The sequence below is a fragment of the Montipora capricornis genome, chromosome 10, assembly GCF_036669925.1.
Source record: "Montipora capricornis isolate CH-2021 chromosome 10, ASM3666992v2, whole genome shotgun sequence".
Lineage (NCBI taxonomy): Eukaryota > Metazoa > Cnidaria > Anthozoa > Scleractinia > Acroporidae > Montipora > Montipora capricornis.
In genome coordinates, this window is record NC_090892.1 from 56,701,209 (window position 1) to 56,723,708 (window position 22,500).

The 22,500-nt window shown below is 37.0% G+C and overlaps 1 protein-coding gene across 3 annotated transcripts in view; it reads left to right on the forward strand.

Annotated features, from left to right (window-relative positions):
* The window catches only part of LOC138018757 (genetic suppressor element 1-like), a 32,453-nt gene that overhangs the window by 7,302 nt on the left and 2,651 nt on the right, over positions 1 to 22,500 (forward strand). The window contains exons 1-14 of one of the 3 annotated variants that reach the window (XM_068865443.1): positions 1,523 to 1,809; positions 5,123 to 5,531; positions 7,570 to 7,740; positions 8,582 to 8,689; positions 13,790 to 14,001; positions 14,497 to 14,751; positions 14,941 to 15,330; positions 16,662 to 16,823; positions 17,233 to 17,593; positions 18,082 to 18,255; positions 18,599 to 18,765; positions 19,249 to 19,300; positions 20,615 to 20,706; positions 21,264 to 21,869. In XM_068865443.1, coding sequence (XP_068721544.1) covers positions 5,300 to 5,531; positions 7,570 to 7,740; positions 8,582 to 8,689; positions 13,790 to 14,001; positions 14,497 to 14,751; positions 14,941 to 15,330; positions 16,662 to 16,823; positions 17,233 to 17,593; positions 18,082 to 18,255; positions 18,599 to 18,765; positions 19,249 to 19,300; positions 20,615 to 20,706; positions 21,264 to 21,869 — 2,982 coding nt within the window. In that variant the 5' untranslated portion in view covers positions 1,523 to 1,809; positions 5,123 to 5,299. Of the gene's footprint in view, positions 1 to 1,522; positions 1,810 to 2,120; positions 2,252 to 5,122; positions 5,532 to 7,569; positions 7,741 to 8,581; positions 8,690 to 13,789; positions 14,002 to 14,496; positions 14,752 to 14,940; positions 15,331 to 16,661; positions 16,824 to 17,232; positions 17,594 to 18,081; positions 18,256 to 18,598; positions 18,766 to 19,248; positions 19,301 to 20,614; positions 20,707 to 21,263; positions 21,870 to 22,500 lie in introns of those variants that run through there. The other 2 variants (XM_068865442.1, XM_068865441.1) reach the window with 2 other exon arrangements.

Sequence of the window (22,500 nt, forward strand, 5' to 3'; positions counted from 1 at the left end):
GGGTCGTATGTGGGTTGAGTTTCAGTCGATCTCAATCTGACTCCGAGGGTTTTTCTCCGGGTACTCCGGTTTTCCTCCCTCCTCAAAATCGACTCCCGGCCTATTCCATCAGGCTGTGGTGCTGTGCTCCGAGGTCATACATGGGTCGTGTTAAGGGGCCGAGCGCCTAGCCGGCAGCACAGCTCCTTCGGCCCGACCTCGTTGAGCTGTGCCCTCAGTAATTCAGTCTCCGACTGCGAGAAAGGGCGATTAGCAGATCAGATCTTTCTTTCTTTCTTTTTCTTTCTGTCAAGCAGCCAGTTGTTAAGTGCCTATATGTAGAGAGATTTACAACTGTATTCGAAGATAAATAAAGTTTCCATTATTGTTACTATTATTATTATTATTATTATGATCATCATCATCATCATCATTGTTGTGTTGGTTGTTGTGGACGAGCATTATCATTATTTCATGCTGAACTCAGTTTCAAGTCCATACCATTTTCAGTCCAAGGTAAAAACAAGGGTTGGTTCATTCGAAATAATTAATGTTGTAAAACCTAGAGTCCAGTTTGATTCAAAAGCTTCTGGCAATTTGATTGATTATGTATCTTTCATTCATAGATCACCGATTAACGTGAATTAATTATTCTCAATGTTTCATAAAATTTATCAGAAGCTATCCTGCAATAATTGGGCTGGTCATGCAAAAGATGTCAAAAAGTTACTACAAGACAGTCCAAAACTAAAAAGACAATTTTGTTTGAAGCAAGTTCATGACCTACCAGTGTGTAGGTAAATAAAAATAAACTTTTTAAGAGTGCATGAAGGAGTTGATTACTACTTTCCATTCTCTCACTATTAATTTTTGTGATAATTGAAAAAAATTTGCACCTCTGCAAACTGTAATTAAGTATCAAAAATGATAATAATTTTTGGAATTTTTCTATTTACTTTGGTTTGCTGTTTCTTGAGTAATCAAAAGAGAAAAGCATTTTATAACCCGACAGTGATAATATTTTTTTACCTTTGTTGTGCTGACTAAAATATTTTAATTTATTCCTAAATGTGTTTACAAGTTTTGAGTGTATTGGCCAATATTATGTTATCTCTATTTCTCTTTTGTTCTGCCTGTTTCTTGATTGTAATCATTCCATGTTTTGTTGGTTAATTTCTGAATTTCATGATCAACAAGCATATTCCCTGAAATTTCATCTTCATGCCTTGAGTGAGCATACACTAAACTGAATACTATCCTGAAATTTTGCATTGTGATCTATTTTTTCTGCCAATAATAAATGCTTGTACACATTCCTTTTTTGTCAAAATAAAGTGAAGCCTCTTTAGTCAAGGTTTCCTGCACATAGAGCTAGTAATGTGTTAAAAGAGAGAATATAAATGTCAGTAAGTGTAATATATTCAAAACTGCATAAACCTCTGTGGGCAAACACAAAAGCAGTTGTTAATGTGGTTGGTTAATTGCAGTGATTTGCATATGAAAAGAACACAAGTCGACAGGTGGCTTTTGAAATAAGTAACCCACACCTTGAATTTCATAGAATCAAGCTTTATTATTTAGCATAGGTGTAGCATCTTTAAGCCTTCTTGGCTAAATTCTGATCTTTTCCTGTGAAAGACAAGAGCCTTTTTTAGAGGGATTTCTATTTTTGTTGATTTATGCACCAAAGAGCATGGTTAGCATCTTCTAGCTTGCTATATAATTATAAAGAAGCAATACAGCGGATAAATAATTGATGAGAGAAGAGAATATTGAGCTTGTCGGTGTCACAAGTGTTTTTGTGAAGAAATTCAGGCAAACTTGAGGAAGGTACAGTTTTTGTGTGAACAAATTAATTATGAGCATGAAAATTATGTGGGTTTATTGAGCCATGGTTATTAGTGAATGTCCCAGGGGATCAATTTGATATACTGAATAAGTTTTGTTTTTAGGAACAAAAGGGAAGCAATGGGCACCAGAAAGGAACCTGCTAAAATGCTTTGCATGACATTAACTGAGATTATTGTCTCAAAACGTTTTCAATTTATGTTAAGCCAGTGTTTGTAGAAGACATATGGTACCTTATGCTAATCAGGCTAGAGAAAATAACTGCCGGTACTCAGTCTTTATGTTTGCCTCAAGCCGTTATTATATCAGCATATATTAGGTCACTGAATATCATTAAAAGGATTCATACACTGTATAACTCTCTTGGCAAAGACTTGGTGATTATTATAGCTTTTTTGTTACAACAAGGAAACATTTTTCAAAGGTAAGGCTGGATTTTTATCAAACAATGAGTCAGAGGCCTGTGTTTTAACAGGCAATCACTGTTGTTATAGATTAACAGGGCACATGTTAAAGGTAATTCATCTATGAAGTCTGGCCTTTAGACTTAAATGGCTTTGACTTGTGTCTGCTTACAATAATTTGTTAAATTCTAAGGGGAATTACCTATGTTTCATTTAGAATTTAAAATCGCTGTCTTTCATGCCACATGCTCTGGGCTTTCTCTGGCATGCATGCAGACTGCTTTTGTTTCTTTAATTTTATACTTGAAAGGGAAGTTGGTCAGACTATTTACAAATTTGTGACAGAGGTTTAATTTTGCAACTCATGTTATAACTCACAAAATCCTCAAGAGAGATGTCTGTGGCAATCATCCTTTGTTTAAGTACATAAATCGTGTGTGGATTTTGTCATTTGCTTTTGGTTGTAATCTTAAAAGAAAACATCATGTTGCAGTTGTTGTCTCTTCAAATTCTCAAAGCATGAGTGCTCCTGAAGTTGAAATCAAATCTCTATGTATGCATTAAGTAATTCTGGGACCAAAATGATGAAATGGCTCCCATACATTAAGGTCTTGGTCATTTTAGAGACATTTTTTATCTGGTATCTTAAACCGTTTGAAAGGAAGACATGTCATTGTCTTTACAAATTGGAGTGATGCAAATTTATTGCTCATCTGAGCTTAAAATATTGGCTTGCTAATGCTCATAGGGCCAGATTTGAACACTCTTCTAATATTTAAGAATCAAGCATGATTTGTGAATATCCAGCATTTGCTTTGGATGCATTTAGTGTACAGTTGACAAGCTTTTAGCAGTTTAAACATTAGCATGAAATCTTAACCACAAGATTTTCATTGTCTTTTCACAACATGCTTTGAATTGAATTTTTTTAATTTTTGTTTGTCAGCTGCAAATTGTAACTCACTCTTTGAGTTAAATGAAGTCATTATTGTTGTCTTTGATGTTTCTAAAATGCCATCAGAGTACTGTTAGTGCCATTGTAATTCAGTGTTAGCACTGAGAAGGAAGTTCTTAAGAGGCCTTGTTTTAACCCAACAGTGTTATTCGTTATTATTTTACTCAATATTGTTGGGATTTCTTCAATAAAAATTGATTTTGTGTGTGGGTCTTAGTTAATTGGAAGGTTTCTCTGTTCATGCAAAGGTGATGTAACTAACTATTTAAAATTATTAATGCAGAAGTGGAGACAAGGTATTTCCAAATAGTGCTATACTACAGCAGTGCAAGTGCTATAAAGTTATCACAGTCCAGAGAATGTGTTAAAAGAATTATTACAAAAATTTTTTGCGTACACCCCAAATTATTGCCTGATCAGATTGGGTCTACTAAACAACATCTCAATCCGATGTACACCAGGGTGTACATCGGATTCCACAGAATGTGTTTTAAATAATTGAAGGTTATGCTCCCAGACATTTACAAATTCCTTTTAGGAATTCTCAAACACCATAACAACCGTCGCAGGAAAGTCGGCCTCCCCGCTCCCTCTGGCTATAAACCACATGACAAACTAGATTGCTTCTAGGTTTTTTCTTTGGATATTATTAATGGGACTTTTAAAATATTTTTTAGTCTATTGCCCACCTTGAATAACCTTCGCTGATAATTGTGGGCAAAAGCTCTGTAAGTTTGAATGTTTTAAGATCTAATGAAAAATTGTTGTTCTTGTTGAAAGGCTTTGAAGATTTAACAAAGTTTTTCTTTAAAATTCTAAAAAAATGTTTACTATTAAGTATTGAAAGATATTGTTTATTAAGACAGCCAGGGTCCAATCTAAATGTACAATATTATTGGACTTGAATCCTGTAAATGTATGGATTGTGGAATTTTTATTTTTCTCTTGTAATTACAGCTGTATTAGCCTTAATTAAGGCTTCTTTCAATACCTTTTTAGTTAGATTTGGCCTTTTTGATTAACATTATGTTGACGAAAGGGTGATGAAAAGTCAGAAACGCAACCTTTGAGGACCTTTAAATAAAAGCCTGCTTGTTTGACCTCCTGTTAGGTTTGAAAGCTCTAGTAGGCTTTCTCTCTCAGCTCCTCTTAGAAATCTAGAATAAACTGGAGCTGATTTTAAGAGCTGTGACTTGGTGAACAATAATAATATTTTTAATAATAAGGCTTGCTCAAAACGTTAGTTTCATTTGGTCCCTTTGATAACCAATAGCTTTTTATTTAACGTTTTAATTTAATTTGTGCTTATTTGTGGGTTTTAAGAATAGCTGTTAAGTGTGCAACCATTCAAGGAGTAATTGAACCTTTGCAAAATAGTACAGTATAATTTGTTTTATTTAAAGGTTGTAATATGGGGATGAGCTTTAATGGTAGAATTGAATTAATTTTTGGATGGAATGCTACTTTATCACTGCTCATTTCCCCTGTCAATGGTACAACCACTTTATTGGATTTGCAAGATGGGTGTAAAACATAATACTATGCTGAAGTTCACAGACAGCATTTTTTTCTGAAGGGTGAAGGTGTGTTCTAGGTACACTGACAGTGGCATGCTTCTGTTGCAACAGATAGGGCCTTGGAAAATTTGTCTGTTGACGGTTGCATGGTACACCAACTTAACCTTGACTTGTAGCCTGATGATTTGGTAGTGTATCCATTATTTGTCAGTAATGCAACAAAACCGATGCACTACCAACGTGTCAAGCCACACGTGTGAAATCAGAATAATGATTTGTCACTCCCAAATTGCCTGTTTTGCAGATTTGGTCTTTACTGTTACAGACCGACTGTTACTGTTACTGTTACCGATAATGTATAGTGCATATTTCTCCTTTACCTTACTATGTTTATCTTTATGTCTTGTTCTCTTACACAGGTTCCTCAAATCAGTGAGCTTGGAAGTACAAGCACCAAGTACACAAAAGGACATTTAGATGTGATCAATTGTAATGAGGATAGTGAAAAAGGTGATGGTAGTGTACAATTATTATCTCAATCAAGAAACCAAAGACTGAAATTGAACACCTCCCTCCAAAGCTCCAATGCGTCCTCAATGCACTATACAACATCACTGTCACCTGGATTACAACCTGTGCTTCATAACAACGAGTCTAATCCTTCATCAACTGACACGTCCATGTCAGGGGGTGGTCCAGCTAGTTTTGCAGCAGCACTTCGAAAGTTAGCGAAGCAAGCCAAACCAGTTCCTTCGTCGTCTTCATCACCACCTCCACCTGAAAAGCGTTCGCAATCTGTCTCTCCAGTTGTCTCTGCTGTGAGAACTGGTAAGCATTTTCTTTTAACCACATTTGTGACAGTATACACATACTGTGAGTTTGGTATGCTACATTTAAATGGTGTGATATGTTGTGTGAGAATATTGAAATGAGTTTTACAACATTGTTCAAAAGGCCAGACCATATACAAATAAACATACCATAGTTTTACTCAGTCAGTTCATTGCTTCTTTTGAAAGTGAAGTAAAGTGCTGCATGTCGTAAAATACATGATTTGCTTGGGGTGTCTGGAAAACCCGAATAGCGAACAGCGAATAGTCGCGAATAGCGAATAGTACGAACAGTGCGAATAGTGGCGAATAGTGGCGAATAGTGACTAATAGTCGCGAATAGTGACGAATAGTCTTCAATAGTCACCGCCTTATGCTGAACAATCTCGTAATCAAAGCAAAATAAAATAATATGCTCACCTGTCGTCGAAAGAGAGTTTCGTGCATGCTTTTACAAACACAGAAGAAAAAAAGTCAAAATGCAAAAATATAAATCACTTTCATTAATACATCAAGCTCATGATCATCTCCTCGCACAGTGGCGCCCGAACATAAATTTTAGATACTCACATTTCATCATCCTCATCGGTGCTGTCCGATCCGGCGAGACACGTTCTGTAAAAAGGAATAAAATCAAAATGTGAGGCAAGTGGTTTGTGATTAAAGAGACAAACGAGCTACTCTGATAACCGTTGCGTTAATTAATTATCCAAATAAGCAACAGGATTTCAGTGCATTTATTACCTTAAAGTTTTCTTCTCAGGGCTCAAGCTGTCCTTTGTCGACACATCTCTGCTTTTTTAGCAGGAAAATCCCATCCAACGTTGCTGCGCGGTTGACCAGGAAGTACTGGGTACCAGATGTTCGTCATTTCGTCATAATCCCCCCCCCCCCTCCACCCTTATTTGCCACTATTTGTTATTATTCGTCACTATTCGCGACCATTCGCACTATTCGTACTATTGGTGACTATTCGCTGTTCAGTATTCGCAACTGTTCGCTATTCACTATTCGGGTTTTCCAGACACCCATTTGCTTGTGGATAGAACTTAGCAGAAACGACTTAGAATAAATAACGCTTGCCACACATTGAGCTGGATGGGACTTGAGTGCAACAATGAAATTAAAACTTATATTCTTAGAAAATTTGTCGTACACAGACTGCACTAAAAGGCGAACTAACAGGTGAAAGGGCTCGTACTTGCTTTAAATAGGGGACCGAGCATGCTTGGGCTGAAATACATGCTTGCGTAGGCCTGGTTTAAATGTGCCACTTGTAGTTCATTCTTTACAATTATTATTCTTTTAACCACATATAATTATTATGTTTGGTATGCAGCATTTAAATGGTGCAATATGTTGTGTGAGAGTATTAAAATGTTTTGAGCTTTGCAATACTGTGCAAAACGCCAGACCATATACACCTGTCAGTATGTTGTTGCCGACTCTCTTTGAACAGTATGTGGGTACTGTAATGTCCTACTACAGCATACAAGCTTTTTGAGAAAGGTCCTACCAGTTTTTATCCTCAGGTACTAGAAACGTCCACCATTTTTAGATCTTTGTAAAAAGGAAACACTTCTCCCTAGGGGTTTCATTAAGTTTTAAAGTAGAAGGGACCTTCTGATAGAGTAAGTGGGCACCCCTACATTATAATTTATAGTCTGGCTTTTGATCTTTGAGACCTCATTTGAGAGAAGGCAGGTACTGTCCTCAGCGTAGACAGGTACTAGTGCCCGAGTCCTGGATTCTAATAAAACCTCCCTTGTTATACTGCATGTCCAGCTGCAGTGTGAAACCATGACATCCTGCAAAGTGGTCTGATACTTGCCTGAGTCAACCGTTTTGGTGGCTCATCATCCATTTTTAGGCTGAAGTGTTTCTTTTCTGTTGATAATCTTTGACAGCTACTGTCATTGATTTGTACTCACAAGATTGACCTTATAATAATTATTGATAAATCCATGAATTGGTGCTCTCTTGCCCCCATAGTCAGTTAATAATTATTATTATTATATTGATCACTCTCTTCACAGGAATGTCCCCCTCACAAACAACATCCCCTTTAGCTGGCCAAAGTGACCATGATGCCAGTACTACTAAAGAGAGAGGAGATCACCACAGTCCAGGAGTGATTGCTATTCGGACCCCACCAGTTCCAAATATTACACCACTTGATCCAGATCACAGAAATCCTCGACCAGGAAGTAAGGAAAATTAGCTAAATGTGGCATAAATATAAAATATGGGGATCATTAGTTGCATAATCGTTGAGAAGCAAAAGTGCTTTTATTAACTAACTTACAAGTGGAGGCCTTGTGCTGCCCTGAATTGTGCAGTTGCTCTGCTAATATACCATGAACACTGAATAAAAGTGTTTGAGGCATTTTTGTTGAAGTATTGAATAAAATAATTTTGGATGTGTGGTCAAACATGAGTCACAAGCTATATGTATGGGTTAAGTCAAATGCTTGACTTTCCAGGACAATCAACAAAAAAATCATATAAAAAACCTCAAGTGTTTCTATGTACCTTTTTTGTACATTATATCATGCAATCACATTCTTTTCATTAAATTACGAAGTTTTAATGTTCTTTTTTGTACATTATATCATGCGATCACATTCTTTTCATTAAATATGAATTGTAACGCATGAACTGGTTGTGTCTGTCATTTGCAATGTACATTGATGTACATTAAATTGCCTTATTATAGCTCCAGACACAAAATTAGGTAAAAATCTTTTGATCAGATACCATGGAACAAAGAAGAAAATGGTGTAATGAAGAGCACATATCATGACATGTACTTATGTGTTGACAAAAAATAATGAAGTGAGAGATACGATTATTCAGTGATACATTGCCATACAAATTAATTCAGTTTGGCTTTATAGCTCTTTAATTAATAATCTTGTTGTAACATTTTTTGCTATTTAGTTTAGATACTTACAGTGAAAAGCTTAATATTCAAGTAGACCATCAGTAACTATCAATTTAATATGAATGAGAGAATTATTGTATACATCTTTTAACTTTATTCTGAAGGTGAACAAAGTCGTGACTCCAATAGAGGCCCTCTACAGCGAACAGAAGCTAGCCATCCCCTTATTGGTCATGAGGTGATGCCAGGTGTTTTCTCGTCAGTGCCTAGAGGTACAGTGGGACTTTTTTGAAACAAAACAAATTTCAGGAGTATTCATTTTCACTCTTGAGACAAGTTCCAGTTGATGAATAATACTAATAATAATAATTATTATTTTTGGCAAAAAAAGAATATTAAAATAAAGTACAATTACATAAAATCGTCGCCCATGACATGCAGATGTACAAGGAACAAGGTGTGAGGTTTTTTAAGAGCTTTGAGGTTTAAGGATGTTAAATTAGTTTTTCTTGTGGGGTGATGAAAAAGTGTGCTGTATAGTAATTTTATTCCCTCTGTTTGGAAAGTAAGCTATTTGAATAATGAGCCTTGCACTTTTTAGCCTTGTTTATTTTAATTTAGGCCACTGCCACCTGTCTTCACGTATAACTGCCTTTCCTTTGTAATAGCATCCGTGCCAATGCTGGAATCATGCAATATGTTATACATTTAGCCTATACTTGTTGTTTTCTTGATTATTGAAGCCACTTGGTAAGCTTACAAAAAATACATTTTGTTATAAGTTATTCTCACAATGCTGATCCTACAATGTGTAACATAATGAATTATTTGTACAAGAAGAAAAATGGTTTTAAGGCTTTTCTGGGTTAAATTTCAAAGGAAATTTCCAAGGTTTTACAAACTGTAAATAATTGAAAGTTTCCTTGCAAATCTAGCACTGATTTCATGTTTGTACCTTTTGCATTCCTCGTGTGGGATTTTCAGTTGCTTAGCATTAAAGCAACAAAAAGATGGAATCATACAAATCCCCAAACACTGTCAAAGCTTATGCATTTCGTTGTGCTTGAATAATTCATAAGATCACCAAGTTGTGGCTGATTCTTTTCAGGCGTTCTAAAGGTGATTGAGTAGTGTATAAGTCCTGCTTTCCTTTTTGTTTTGTCGGGGCAATGGGAAAAATGTGCATGTCTTTAAAGTATAGTTACATTGCTGCTTCTTGTGTAGAATTTAAACAGCATTAATTTTATTCATGTTTGGTGGGGGGCTATTCATAATTTCACAACTTACACAGGGATTTGAAGGAGTTAAAACCATTAACCAGTTTGATGCGGGCTGTATTTTGGTTCACAGGTTTCAAAGCTATCCTCAAAATTGACATTGTGGCATATTTTGTTGAAGGGCTTATAGAATTTAAATGATAGATTTCTATATCTTTATTTCTTATTATCACATAAAACCCAAATGCATTTTTATTTGCTCTGAATAGCAGGTCATTGACAATGATGCTTCTTATCAATATTCCTTTGAAATACTTGTATACATTAGGATATGTTTTACTTCTGTTGGAAAATTAACTTGATGTCGTTTCAGTGTCAATATTAATTTGAATGATCAAAAGCGAGTTGGCTAATATCCAAACAAATATCTGTCGGGAGTCAATTTAGATTGGCTTAATATGTTTATCTAATGCTATACATGTATGTAGATTTTATGCTTCTTAAACGATAAAAATTAATACAGCATTTTGCATCTCAGAGTTACATGTGTACACATCAACACAATTCTCATGAAACAGAAAAGCAAAATGATTTTTTTTGTCTTGAAATAATAAATAACCATCACTGTGTGTTATTTTGTAAGCGAGAGATGTAATTTGAGTTATTTTTTTCATGGCATGCTGTAGGTATGATATGGCAAATTTCTGCACAGAAATCATTACTTGTATGGTCCACAAATTTGTATTAAAGTACCCCTGTGACCAAACATGAAGACTTGAAGACATGAAGACTTGATTTCAAAAAGACACCTGTTAATTTCAACTGGAATTTTCCTATTTAATGGTCCACCATTACTAACTTTAAGTTCTTGAGAGAGTTAGATCCAGGAGAAAATGACGTCAAAGACTCACTAGTGTAAGAATGCAATGAATGTATATGCCGCAGAATTAATTAATATGCAGGACAGGAGTTTTGGGCTTTCAGACTTGAAAACTCGTGTTTTCCACATAATTATGATAAGCTGTATTCACATGATAAAATTTAAGCCAGTGAGCCTTTGGCGTCATTTTCCCCTGGATTAAACGCTCTGAGGTCCAACAGCTTTTAAGTCAATCATGAGTAATGGCGGACCATGAAATCCAAAACTTACACTTGGATAAAAATCAAAGCTCCAAATTTTGCCAGTCAGGTGTTAAGCAAACACACTTGCAAAAGCGAAGTGATTTTTTTTTATCACAGGGGCACTTTAAGTTAAGGTGATTCCCTTGTTTTGCACTGCGCAGCTCATACTGCGCATAACATTGCGACTTCGAAGATGGCAGCGTTTCACGCCGGCCATCTGAAGAGAGGCAACAAAGGCCACTTTTGCTGTCCAAGAGCTTTTAAGTCAATCATGATAACTCTTCTTGGTTAATAATTATGAAGGTGTTTTTTAAGAACTCGCCCCAGTCCTTTCACAGAAAATGATCATTTTGAAGCCGAAATTGCCCCTTTGCCATCCATTTATCATTGTGTTGCGAAGAAGCAAGCACGGTATCGCTCCATTTTTAATGGTTTTATTTACTCGTAATAGGTACACGGAAAACATATTTTCAGGAGAAAAATTGTTGGATAGTAGAAGTTGTAGTATTTACATGTAAATCACATGAAACTGCATTTGGAATCTGACACTGAGTGCAAGGTGATGACTGTATCGGTCCAATTTGCTTACATTTCTTTGCAAGATTGAGCAATTCAAAATTACTTTACTTTAAAGATGATACCCCAGAAAAACAAATAGGTTCAAGTTTTTAGTAAATTAAATATAGGAATTTAGATAAACCTAGGTGTATATAATAATGTAACATTTGAACAGAAGTGTGATTTACAGGAGCAAACATGTGACCATTTCCTGCCTTACTGGTACATTACACTCTTGCTTAAATAATTATCCTCCCCTTTCCTTTTAATAATTCTTTACCATGATAATCAATTTGTACAGAATTTTACAAGAATAGTCTTAAATAGACTTGTTAACCCATTGACTGGCTTTAGACAGAGTAAAGTCTATTAATGAAGTGTCACTCCTAGGATTCAATGGGTAAAAAGGGAATCAGAAGTTGAAACCTTGAGGGCCAACGTGGCCAAAGCTTATCTGTGTTTCAACAGTATGAAGGCATTGAAAGTATTTCTAGGCTCCCTTGGGGGATACCATTCCTTCGCTGGAATATCTCCAGCATTACTGGTACCGGTATGTAGCAATAGGTGGTTTTCATAGTGACATCATCAAATCAAAATTGTGAGGTACTCATCTGGATTTTTCCTACATGTATACGAGGTTGAAGATGACCCAGAAATAAATCTTTACAAGTTACCGGTTCCGTAACGTTTTGGGAATGCAGCATTCAAATGAAGGCTGTTTTGATTGAAAAAATGTGTATGATTATGATTCTCTGCAGTTTAAATGTTTCAAGTACCGGTATATTAAGGGAAGTGTTTATACTCATGTGTACAATCTCGCCAGTGAAAAGTAAGCACTTTCATGGCAACGTGAACTCCAGATGTGCTTATTGATTTCTGGCTGCCATATTGGTTTACCACGGTGGTCGATCAACTTGTCGGCTCCATACAAAACTCTATAAAGTTGGATGACATGCTTTGGCAAATAACTCAGGTTGAGGTTGTTCATGGATTGGTCTTCTACAACATTTCATGGCGTGACTGTGAAAATGATGTATGAAGGTGGTTTACTTTACTTCAGTTTTCTGAAGAAAAAAAGATCCATATTTTGAAAAGCATCAAGGCCTTTTTCTCAAAACCTAGCTGTTCGACCAGGGTTAAAATTTTGGAAATTAGTAAACAATATGAAGACGAAACCATCAGCATTTTTTCAAAAAGATCTATCAGACAGTTTTTCAGTTATCATCAAAATAGACAAAAATCAATGTTTTTGCCATTTGCAAAAAACCTGTCTGACAGATTTAACTATTTATTTCAATACATGATTATTTTTTCTCTCTAAGGAAATCCTAAAATTTGAAGGCGGGGTTGTACATGTGTGGCAAGTTTTGGATAAAAATGGCCTTTGAAATGTCAAGTTTCAAGTCCCCCCTCCAGGAGCTTGGTCACTATTATATTTTGCATTTTCCCCTGATCTGCATTTATTAAGTAAAGTTACATTTCACATCAGTTGCAGTGACTAACACTTCAGAAGAGACATCCTGTTGCTTTAATTTCACAGATTTCAAAATCTTGATCTTTTTCTTCAGAAAATTGTAGTAATTGCTTAGTATTTAGCTCACGATTTAGCAGTGTGGATCCCAACAAGTCAGGGCTGTCACTTTAGGGCATGACTCCTGGCTAGTTTTGGAGACCCCCCCTAGCTGCTCTCCAGTCAGTTCCTCACATATTAAATTAATTTACCTGGAAACTCACATCACCAGCATTCAAAGAACTTAGCTGACTCACCTTGTACCAGAAATGCTGAAACAGTAAAATCCTGTAAAGGTTTACCACAGAGGTTAATATTTCTTCTTATTATATGGCTCTGTCTCACAAGGACTGGAAACTACCAAGTTCACGAATTTGATTGGCTGAAATCGATATTGACCGCGGTCTAGATTTTCCCATCTAGACCGGCATCTAGACCAGTAATGTTTCGCGGTGAAAAGATGCAAACTATAATGCAAAAATATTGAGTATTTTCTTTTAACAATTATTTATTTATGGAAGTGCCAAACAGCATGATGACAAAAGAGAGGATGACGAGCAAACTTTGACAGAATTAAGTTCACTCATCGCCGTTCGCAAGAAAAATGTCAGTTAGTACAAACCAGTTACATGAAACAAGTTAAATTGTTCTTGTTTGCCATTGAAAAAACATCTTATTAACCCAGCTTAGTCAGTCTGTATAGGAGAATCTTGACCGAGGTCGTGAGTACAGACCGAACGCAGTGAGGTCTGTACACACTGTACACATTAACCGAGCAGGAGGTCTGTATGGGAGAATCTTGACCGAGGTCGTGAGTACAGACCGAACGCAGTGAGGTCTGTACACATGACCGAGCTAAATAATTTTACATGTAGAATTTTATTTTACTTTAAAAGTATTTCTTGGCATCAAATTATACCATTACGATTAGAGATCTGAAATGGATGTTTTGTTTTGCTATTCAGAGGTTCCGATGCTGTCAGAACACTACCCTTCAGAACCAGCTCATGCCCCTGTGGCATTCTACCCAGCAGCGTATGGTGCTAAGCCAGACTTGCCGCTATATTTACCTCGTGGTGGCCATCCTACAGGACCTCCTCCTCTTCTGGCCTCCAAGAGAGATGGCCCGGACTCCCATATGTTACCAGCATTCTACCCAACACCTTACCCTCCTCCAGTAAGGTCATCATTAAATTTAGTGTGTGTGAAACTCAAATTCAATGCAGGATCTCAGAAAATATCTAGTAACTGAACAGAGTACTGTGATTCAGATACAAAGTTAATGTCTGGTATTACCTAAATTTAAATTCTATTCAATTTTGAAAACATCAGGTTTTCCTTGGTTAGAAAATTTTCAAACTAGTATGTTTTAACTTACTCTTGTCTTATAGACATTACCATAATCTGAAATAAACAAAAGTAAAAAAAAAACAAACAAACTGGTTTGAAAAAATTTTAACCAAGGAAAAGTTTTAACTACAACGTTGCTTTAAGTGATATGCACAACAATGCAATGATCTTTTAGTCTCAAAAATGTTAAATTATTAAAGTCAAACTTAAATGAAACCAGAAGAGAGCAGTGATTTAGGCCTTCATCTACTCAAGCTTTGTATGACTGAAAATAAAGTAACTGCATGTGCAAAGTGGCAATTGATAATTTTGTTTGTGGTAGGTAATGGAGCCTCCTGATATGCATTTTAGTACCTGGAGACAGCAACGGGCTGCAGAACATTTACGACAGCAGCATGAGCGACACTCCATGCTGCCTGATGGTACAATTGTGGTGGAGCCATTTGAATTTCCGGTAGGACATGTGAGCGATGCTGCTCGTCAGTTGCCACCAGGGGGCATTGAAAACTTTCTGAGGAAGAATTCTCCTCATTTGAGGTCGGCTGATAACTCAGAGTCACGGGAAACAAGAAAACAGGTTTGTAAAACAAAAAAATGTGTTTTGTGAAAGCAAAATTAATATTAAAACCTGACATGTATCTTGACATATTCTAGTCATAAGTGCTCCAGAAAAAACTAGAGAATTACTGTAAGCAGGTCTCAACTTAACCTCACTACATTGCATGTCACTCTTGATAATTTTTTTCATGAACCTTGGGACAACTAGGAAACAAGGGAGTCTGTCAAAATGGATAAAGAAACAGAGCTTGTTCCCAAAGAGCAAAAACGAAGTTCCGTCGAGGGACCACCACACCGTGGCATCAACCAGGAGCACAAACAAGGCTCTTGTCCAGTTCATGGACATGGTACAACCCCCGGGCTGCCACCAACGTCCAGCTCATCTGAGCCACCTGGAAGCCAAGGTGCTCATTCCCGAGCAGATACTGCCATGATATCTAACATAGCAAGACCAGGAGAGTACAAAAGGATGTTTCTTCCAGCTCATGAAGTACCAATGATTCATCCTTACTTAGTCCACCCTCCCAGAGATGCCCCTTACCCTATCCATCCTCTAGACGAGAGACATGCTGAGTTTGTGAGGGAGCGAGAGAGACAGGTTTGTAATCAGGTTTGTGATTTATACTCTAATAATATTACAGTAATTCTATTTAGCCAAGCCTAGAAGTAGAACCCCCAGGTTATTTATTCTTACAACAAGATGTTAGCCTTGTTTTAGGCGTCAATTGACCATAATAGTATGGTTTTGCAATATGCCATGTTAGGCATATTGATTATTATTATTATTATTATTATTAAATTATTGGGCAACTTCATCGTGCATACCTGCCTACAAGCAATACCGCTAGCCATGATTACCATGAGAAAAGCAACTCATTGGTTCCCATGAGTATGGTGCTCTGCTTTGCTGTTTTCAATGTCAAAATGAATTTTTATCCTTACATGTGAAAGAGTCTATCCTTAATAATTGCTTCAATTTATGAAGGGGGAGGGGGGGGGGGGTGGTAGCCAAGTTCCCAAAGTGAATTTAGTTTTACCAGTAATTTCTTTTACCAATTTTATTAATTCAATTCAATTAAAGGATAACAGAGGTTATCCCTATCAAGGGTATCCGCCTGTAGGCGGTTGTAAAATTGACTGATAGTCAATTTTGGTGAGGGAGGAAAAACTTGAATACCCAGAGAAAAAGCCATGGAGTCAGATTGAGGTCGATTGAAACTCAGCCTACACAGGACCTTGGGAGCGAGGGTTGGCCCCGATTCACACAGGTTGATAACCGCTAAGCTGCCCACATCTCAAGAAAACTTCAGATAATTATGACCTTGAAACTTGACACTAAGTAGTAATCTGACATTGGTCCTTTGTCAACCAACCAATCCGAATTTCCTTTTGCTGGTGCAACTGCAGATTCTGAACGTGTCGGTTACATAAGATTGTGCAGTCCCTTTATCTCCCTTGCTTGCGTGACCAAATCGGTTGGTTCGACGAACTCAGAAGGGACTGCGAGCAGTCTATTAATGTTCTGTCTCCTCAAATAATAATAATAATAATAATAATAATAATAATAATGATAATGATAATCATCATCATCATCATTATTATTATTATTATTATTATTACTTTTATTTAAGTGTCAAGTGCATTTTTTAGCACAGATAGCAAATCATAGGTTCATTTTTGAGGAGAGGGGAAACCCAGAGTACATGGAGAAAAACCTTTTGAAGGAGAGTAGAGAACCAACAAACTCAACCCTCATACGACGCCAAGTCTGGGAATCGAAGCTTGGTCACATTGGTGGGAGGCGAGTTCATTGCCCCGTGTTCTATGTTATCATCTAAAATTTTCTATAATTTTACTCTAGTTAAAAAGAAGAAGAAAACTTGAGATATGAACTTGAAACTTGATTTACGTCATTTAATTCTCTTTCAGGAGTTTTTATTACATGAGCGCCTAATGTTTGAACAAAAAGGCCTTCGTACAGCGGGAGAAGACTGGCAGCGACATCACTTGCAGCAGGATAAACCCGCAGGACTTGGTGTTTTGCATTATCCTCAGCCAGTTCATCAACAAGGCCCTCTTGAATCCAGCAAAGTATGCATAATGATTTTGATTTTGTTTTTCTGCATGGGAATTCAACCTTGACCTGCAAATTAGTGGTACAAACATTAATTAATGTGTATATTTGTGCTCTTGCTCTTCCTTATCTTATTTCAGTCTAATGGCAGAAATTTTTGAAAATTTGCCATAATAAATTTTTCGAAACATTGAGTGTATCAATAACACAGACAAGCATGAGACGACTGTTCTTTATAACCTATTTTATACATTTATCATTGACCCGTCAGAAAGTTAATGGTTTGACTTCTGTTGCAAGCTCTTAAATTTTTTGTTTTAGATACCACTGATGCATAAGTAATTATCGTTTTCACCTTTGTACTGTTCTGGTTTCATATCCTTTCGAGTACAGTGCTTGTTTTGACTGTTTGTTCCTTTTTGCCAGAGTCCCCACTCTATAGATCGTCACAAAGGTGAGCCATCCTTAGCTCGTTTGATGCCAGGCAGGGAGGCTGGTCATCTCTATCGAGGATTTCCATATCATTCATTCCACCATCCTCCTTCAGAAGGAAAGGGATTTAGTGATCATTTTGAACCTGACTTTCGACATCCTCATAGTGAAAATATGAGGAGGTCAGCTGGTGGAGCATCAGAGCGGCTGGGTGTGCCATACTTGGAACCAAAGACCTTTGGCCACAAGGGTTTCCAGCATAGTGCAGCAAGGATAGATTCTGGTAAAGTTGATGAGGAGAGGGAGTGGCAGCAAAGAGATCGAAATGCAATCGTCAACGGGGATTACCACCAAGGTCTGAAATTTTCACTTGTGCAAAGGGCTGGAGCAATTTTATCAAATTTTGATTTTAAATCAAAATGATCAAAATTAATGCACCGCTTGAGGCATTGCAAACAAGCTTTCATTTCAGCCTATGTGTGAATCAAAGCCCCGTAGGTGCAGTTGTGCAGCACAAGTTGTATTAACTTCTGAGCTATAAAGCCATCAATGATTTTTCCAAGTTCACATTAAATCTGTTAAACTGTTAATGTATGGTAAGTTCAAATTCTGTCATATTGTAGTCAAATGAATAATAGTTTGAAAGTTACATTTACAGACATTTCTAAAATGACTGCCCTGGCATATCAGAGAGCCTTTAGAACTGTTTCGTATCCTTGCTCATTTAATTAATTTTGTAATATTAGAGGCTATGATTCATGTATGGCTGTTGGTTACTTGTAATTCATACATACCGGTAGTTTACCCATCATCTTAAATTAGTGATGTTGTTTTTTCTTCCAGACAAGCAAAGAACAATGTCTTCTGAGAGGTCATCACCTAGTCTTGCAAAAAGAATTAAAATTGAAAGATGCCCTGAAGAAGCTTCCGTGAAGCAAATAAACAAAATAAGACATGATCCATCCAAGCTTGTATTCCTTGAGGGTCTAGGACTTGTCACTGCAGATAGGAAGAAAGGTAATGATCATGTACACATAGCCTCTATAAAGTGTATTTTCTACAATAAACATGTACAGTTTGTAAAATTTTGTGGAAAACTGCCCAGACTGCAGTACTGCCAAGATGGCTGTCATACAGTTTGCAATGAATACTTCATCTTAACACATAAACTTTCTTTCCAATAGACCTTAATTAACTAAAAGGCCAAGTTCTAAGAGCAAACGAAGTGCAGTAACATTGATTATCATGAGACAGACTGATAAATAGATTCTAGGGAAATAATGTGTTATGCCTGAAGTCCTTAACTTAAATAATTTACAAATATATATATTTTATTTTATTTATTTCTTGTTTTTGGCAGAAATAAGCCAGAGAGGACCAACCTTAAAGAGAAAGTTCAGTGATGACCAAAGGGTTGAGAATTGTGTGGAGTCTACAAACAATTTGGTGACTGATGAGAATTGCATTGGTGATCATAAAAATGATGATAGTGACCTTTCTGCAGAGGCTCAGTTTGCTTGCCCAGAGGTTAGTGTCTTAACGTTAAGGTATTAATTTTCTTGATTTTGAAGGAAAGTTGACATCGATCAGTCATAAAAAAAGATATTAGATTTTCATAAAAAAACACTATATAATGAAGCAAGTGATTTGGCCAAGTTTAGCAACTATGAGGTGTTTGGATAAAGGATGGAGATTTTGATTGTGATTTTATTTCTTAAAGTAATGTGTATTTTAAGTGAAATTTGACTTGAAAGATGTAAAATCTTCTGCTACATGTGAGTAAGGTCACATGTCTAAACACTGACCAGTACATTAAGATCATAAGAAGATAACGTGAAAGATAAGAAGGAGAGAACCTGCCTGTCTATGCCTACCGAAAGCAGGGAGCAGTACAAAAATTTAACTGTTACAGTACTTGATAATAATTAATCTCCTTACCACACATGTTTATGAAAATGCCCAATAATGAGGTATCCCAGTAATGTATTGCTGTTGTGCATAAATCGGCAGAAACTTGATTTCATGGCAACGCTAGGCCTTCTACCACCAAGTAAAAGACAAGGTAAGGCTATATGTTTGCATTTGACAAAATAAGGCCAGTGATCGATGTGGCTCTAACCAAATTCCACAGTTAGAAGAATTGATAACCCGTCAGTACAAAATATGGACTACAGACCATGGAGTGGGTATAAAACACTGACTAAGATATACGTGTAAAATGGGGACTAGGGTATCAAATGCAGACCGAGGATTATAAACAGCACATAACCTGAAAACAATGCTCAAAATTTAATTGTGATTTACCTCACCAAAATATCTTACAGTCACAGCTCAAGCATTCTTCCCATCAGAGAAATTTTGAAAATCTAAAATTTGATTTGTTGCTTCAACATTCTATCATTGTACGCTGTTTATAATCCGTAGTCCACATTTTAATACCATAGTCCATATTATATAGTCAGTTCATAGTCTGTAGGTCGCGTTTTATACCCAGTGTGTAGTCCGTGGGCCATAGTCCGCAGTCCATATTTTCTATGGACCGAATTGATAACATTTTTTAACCAGTTGTGTTATGATACCATGTGAAACAACAACATTATTGCTTATCAAAAGGTACTCAATAATGTGGCATAATTGGTTACCTTTGGAGCAGGAGAGCCATCTAAGGTCTGATTTACACAGTACAATTTTTGTCGCTTACGACAATCTGAGTACATCAGAGAAAATGTTGTTGCATTTTAAAATATGTTTTAAAATGCTGCGACAGTCGTAAGTCATGTCGTAGGCCTGTCATAAGCTTGTTGCATGTGCCAAAATCACACCATGTAAATCGGCCCTAACAACACCCTATGATTTGTCACAAAGGCTAATTCAGCAACCCCCATTTTTATTGCTGGAACATGGGTGAAAGTTAAGAATCCGATCCCACCAACGCGTCGGCTGACACACCACCAACACACTACCGACACACTACCGACACGTCGGCCGACATACTACCGACACGTTGGCCGACACACTACCGATGCGTTTGCCGACAGTCGGCCGACGTGTGGGCCGACGCGTTGATGGGATCGGATTTTTAACTTTTACCGGAACATGATTAGTGGGTTAAGTTGCAACTGTAAAAATAAAAAATCTCTGTGGTGGAATCAGGGTTCCCTTCCCTCTAGGGAATTTGTTTTTATTTTGAAGAGGTTGATGTGGTGAATAATATGTCACATCAAGAGAGGATAATAATATTATTTCAAAGAAGTTAAATGTTGTAAATAAGCAGTCTGTCATTATTTCACCCCATAGCATGGTGGAAACTTGATCCATCAAAGGCAAGCATTTCCTTTGTTCAATTCAGTCCTGTTATTAAAAATGTCTTTTTCAGAACTCGAACAATCTTATGAAATGAAAAGAAATGAAAGAAAGAACAGGAAAAGCAGAGGTAGACCTCCAAAGCGAGCAAGGAGGGATAAAGAGGTTGGTGAAGTTAATAGTCAGTGCTTGTAGAAGATGATTTGCTGAAAATAATCATCTCTTTTAAAACACGAAGATCCTGTTGAGTCTTTTGTGGTAAAACCCCTTGCAATAAGCCTTCAGGATCTTCTTGTGGGATCGTGCAAAAAAGAGTTAGTATTTAAACCCAAACTTATAAGCCAATGCAAGATACATGCATGAAGGGAAAGCAGGTCTAGAGAGGCAAGTGTAAGGAACCCCTTAGGGCTGAAAGGGTTTACAGCATCTAAGTCCACTTAAACCCTAAACGCTTTGCCTCCACACTTCTAGATTTTACTCACTGTAGTGCCAGACAAGTTTACTTGTCAATTGGGAACCCGTCCTGGGGAAAGGGTAACTATCCTTTGTGATTCTTGCTGTTAGAATCCTGACACGAAGATTGTCTCAGAAAGGTTTTTACTAGAGTTTTCACAATACAATACTGCGACAAAGTGCAAACATTATTGGCCCTTACCATGCTCTGAGCTTGCTGACAAAAATTGCAAGTTTTATATGTTGACCTTGATTTTATTCCTCTTCAGAATGATAGAGATTCTGACAATAGTCAGGGATCCCTGGAGCGTGAAGGAATAACTGGACCAATAACACGACAAAAACAGCAACTTTTACAGGAACAAGAAAAGAAGGAAAACAGAATCAAGGATACCGAGAAAACCCATTTGGTTTCCATAAAAACTGAGGAAGGAGAGAAAAGGACGTCCTCTTATCCCTTTCTTAACAGAATCTTTCGCCGCAGCAGTAATGAAAGATATCAACAAAGCTCTGACATGGGTGCAACTACTAATCACCTTCCGCCTCGTCTAACACTCCAGTCATTAACTAATATGGAAGATCCCTTTAGTAACATAAGTGCGTCAGAATTTCGGCCACCATATTTACGACATACTGGGCTCTTATCAGTTTCACATGAGCATGGAACCATTGCGCCCCATGCAAGACAAGACCATCGAACTCAACCAATAAGGCCTGAGCCTCTTCGAAGTACAGGAATTTCACTTAGTGAAAAAGAAACAAGGGACTACCTTTCACAATGCTCGTCAGGTATACAAGGGCATTCATTTGGACCACTGCCGTTAGTGGAAAAGGGGGGAAGTAGAAACAAACAAGTGGTATCTCCAATTATCAAGGTAAGTATTCTTGTCAGACAGATGATGTAAGGGAACTGGTCAAAACTACTATACTTGAACAGGACCTACCTTTGGGGTAGGGGGGTTCTCAAAGACACCACCTATCTTCGAACTTATCACATTAACATTACCTAAAACATTTTATTGGCTTTTAAATTTTAGTTTTAACAGTAATTTTCAGCTGGAAAGAGTCGGCATTACTATACAAACAACAAAAGTGAGTTTTGCATCTCACTGTAATTTTGTACTGCTGGATAGAGGGGTGGCTATGCAATATAGACACCACCTTTTGACATGAAGCAGGGGGGGGTGCAGGCAGACACCACCATCTATTTTGTGGTTTGGTGGGTCCTGTTCGAGTGTAGTAGTTTTGACAACTTCCCTAAGAGAAAACCACTTAAACACAGGCTTTAAAACAACTGCCATCTTCTGTTGGAATTAACCCTTTCATCCCTAACCAGTAGACATTTTTTAAAATATCATTATTACAATGTTAATTAGTCTCTACACGTATTAGTCTAGTCAAAGGCTCATCCAATTCCATGATTGATCAATGTTAATTACTTCATGTGGACTGATCTGGTATGGTTTATTAATGTGCTGGAAGTTCGGATTTGGTTCTCAAAAGTGA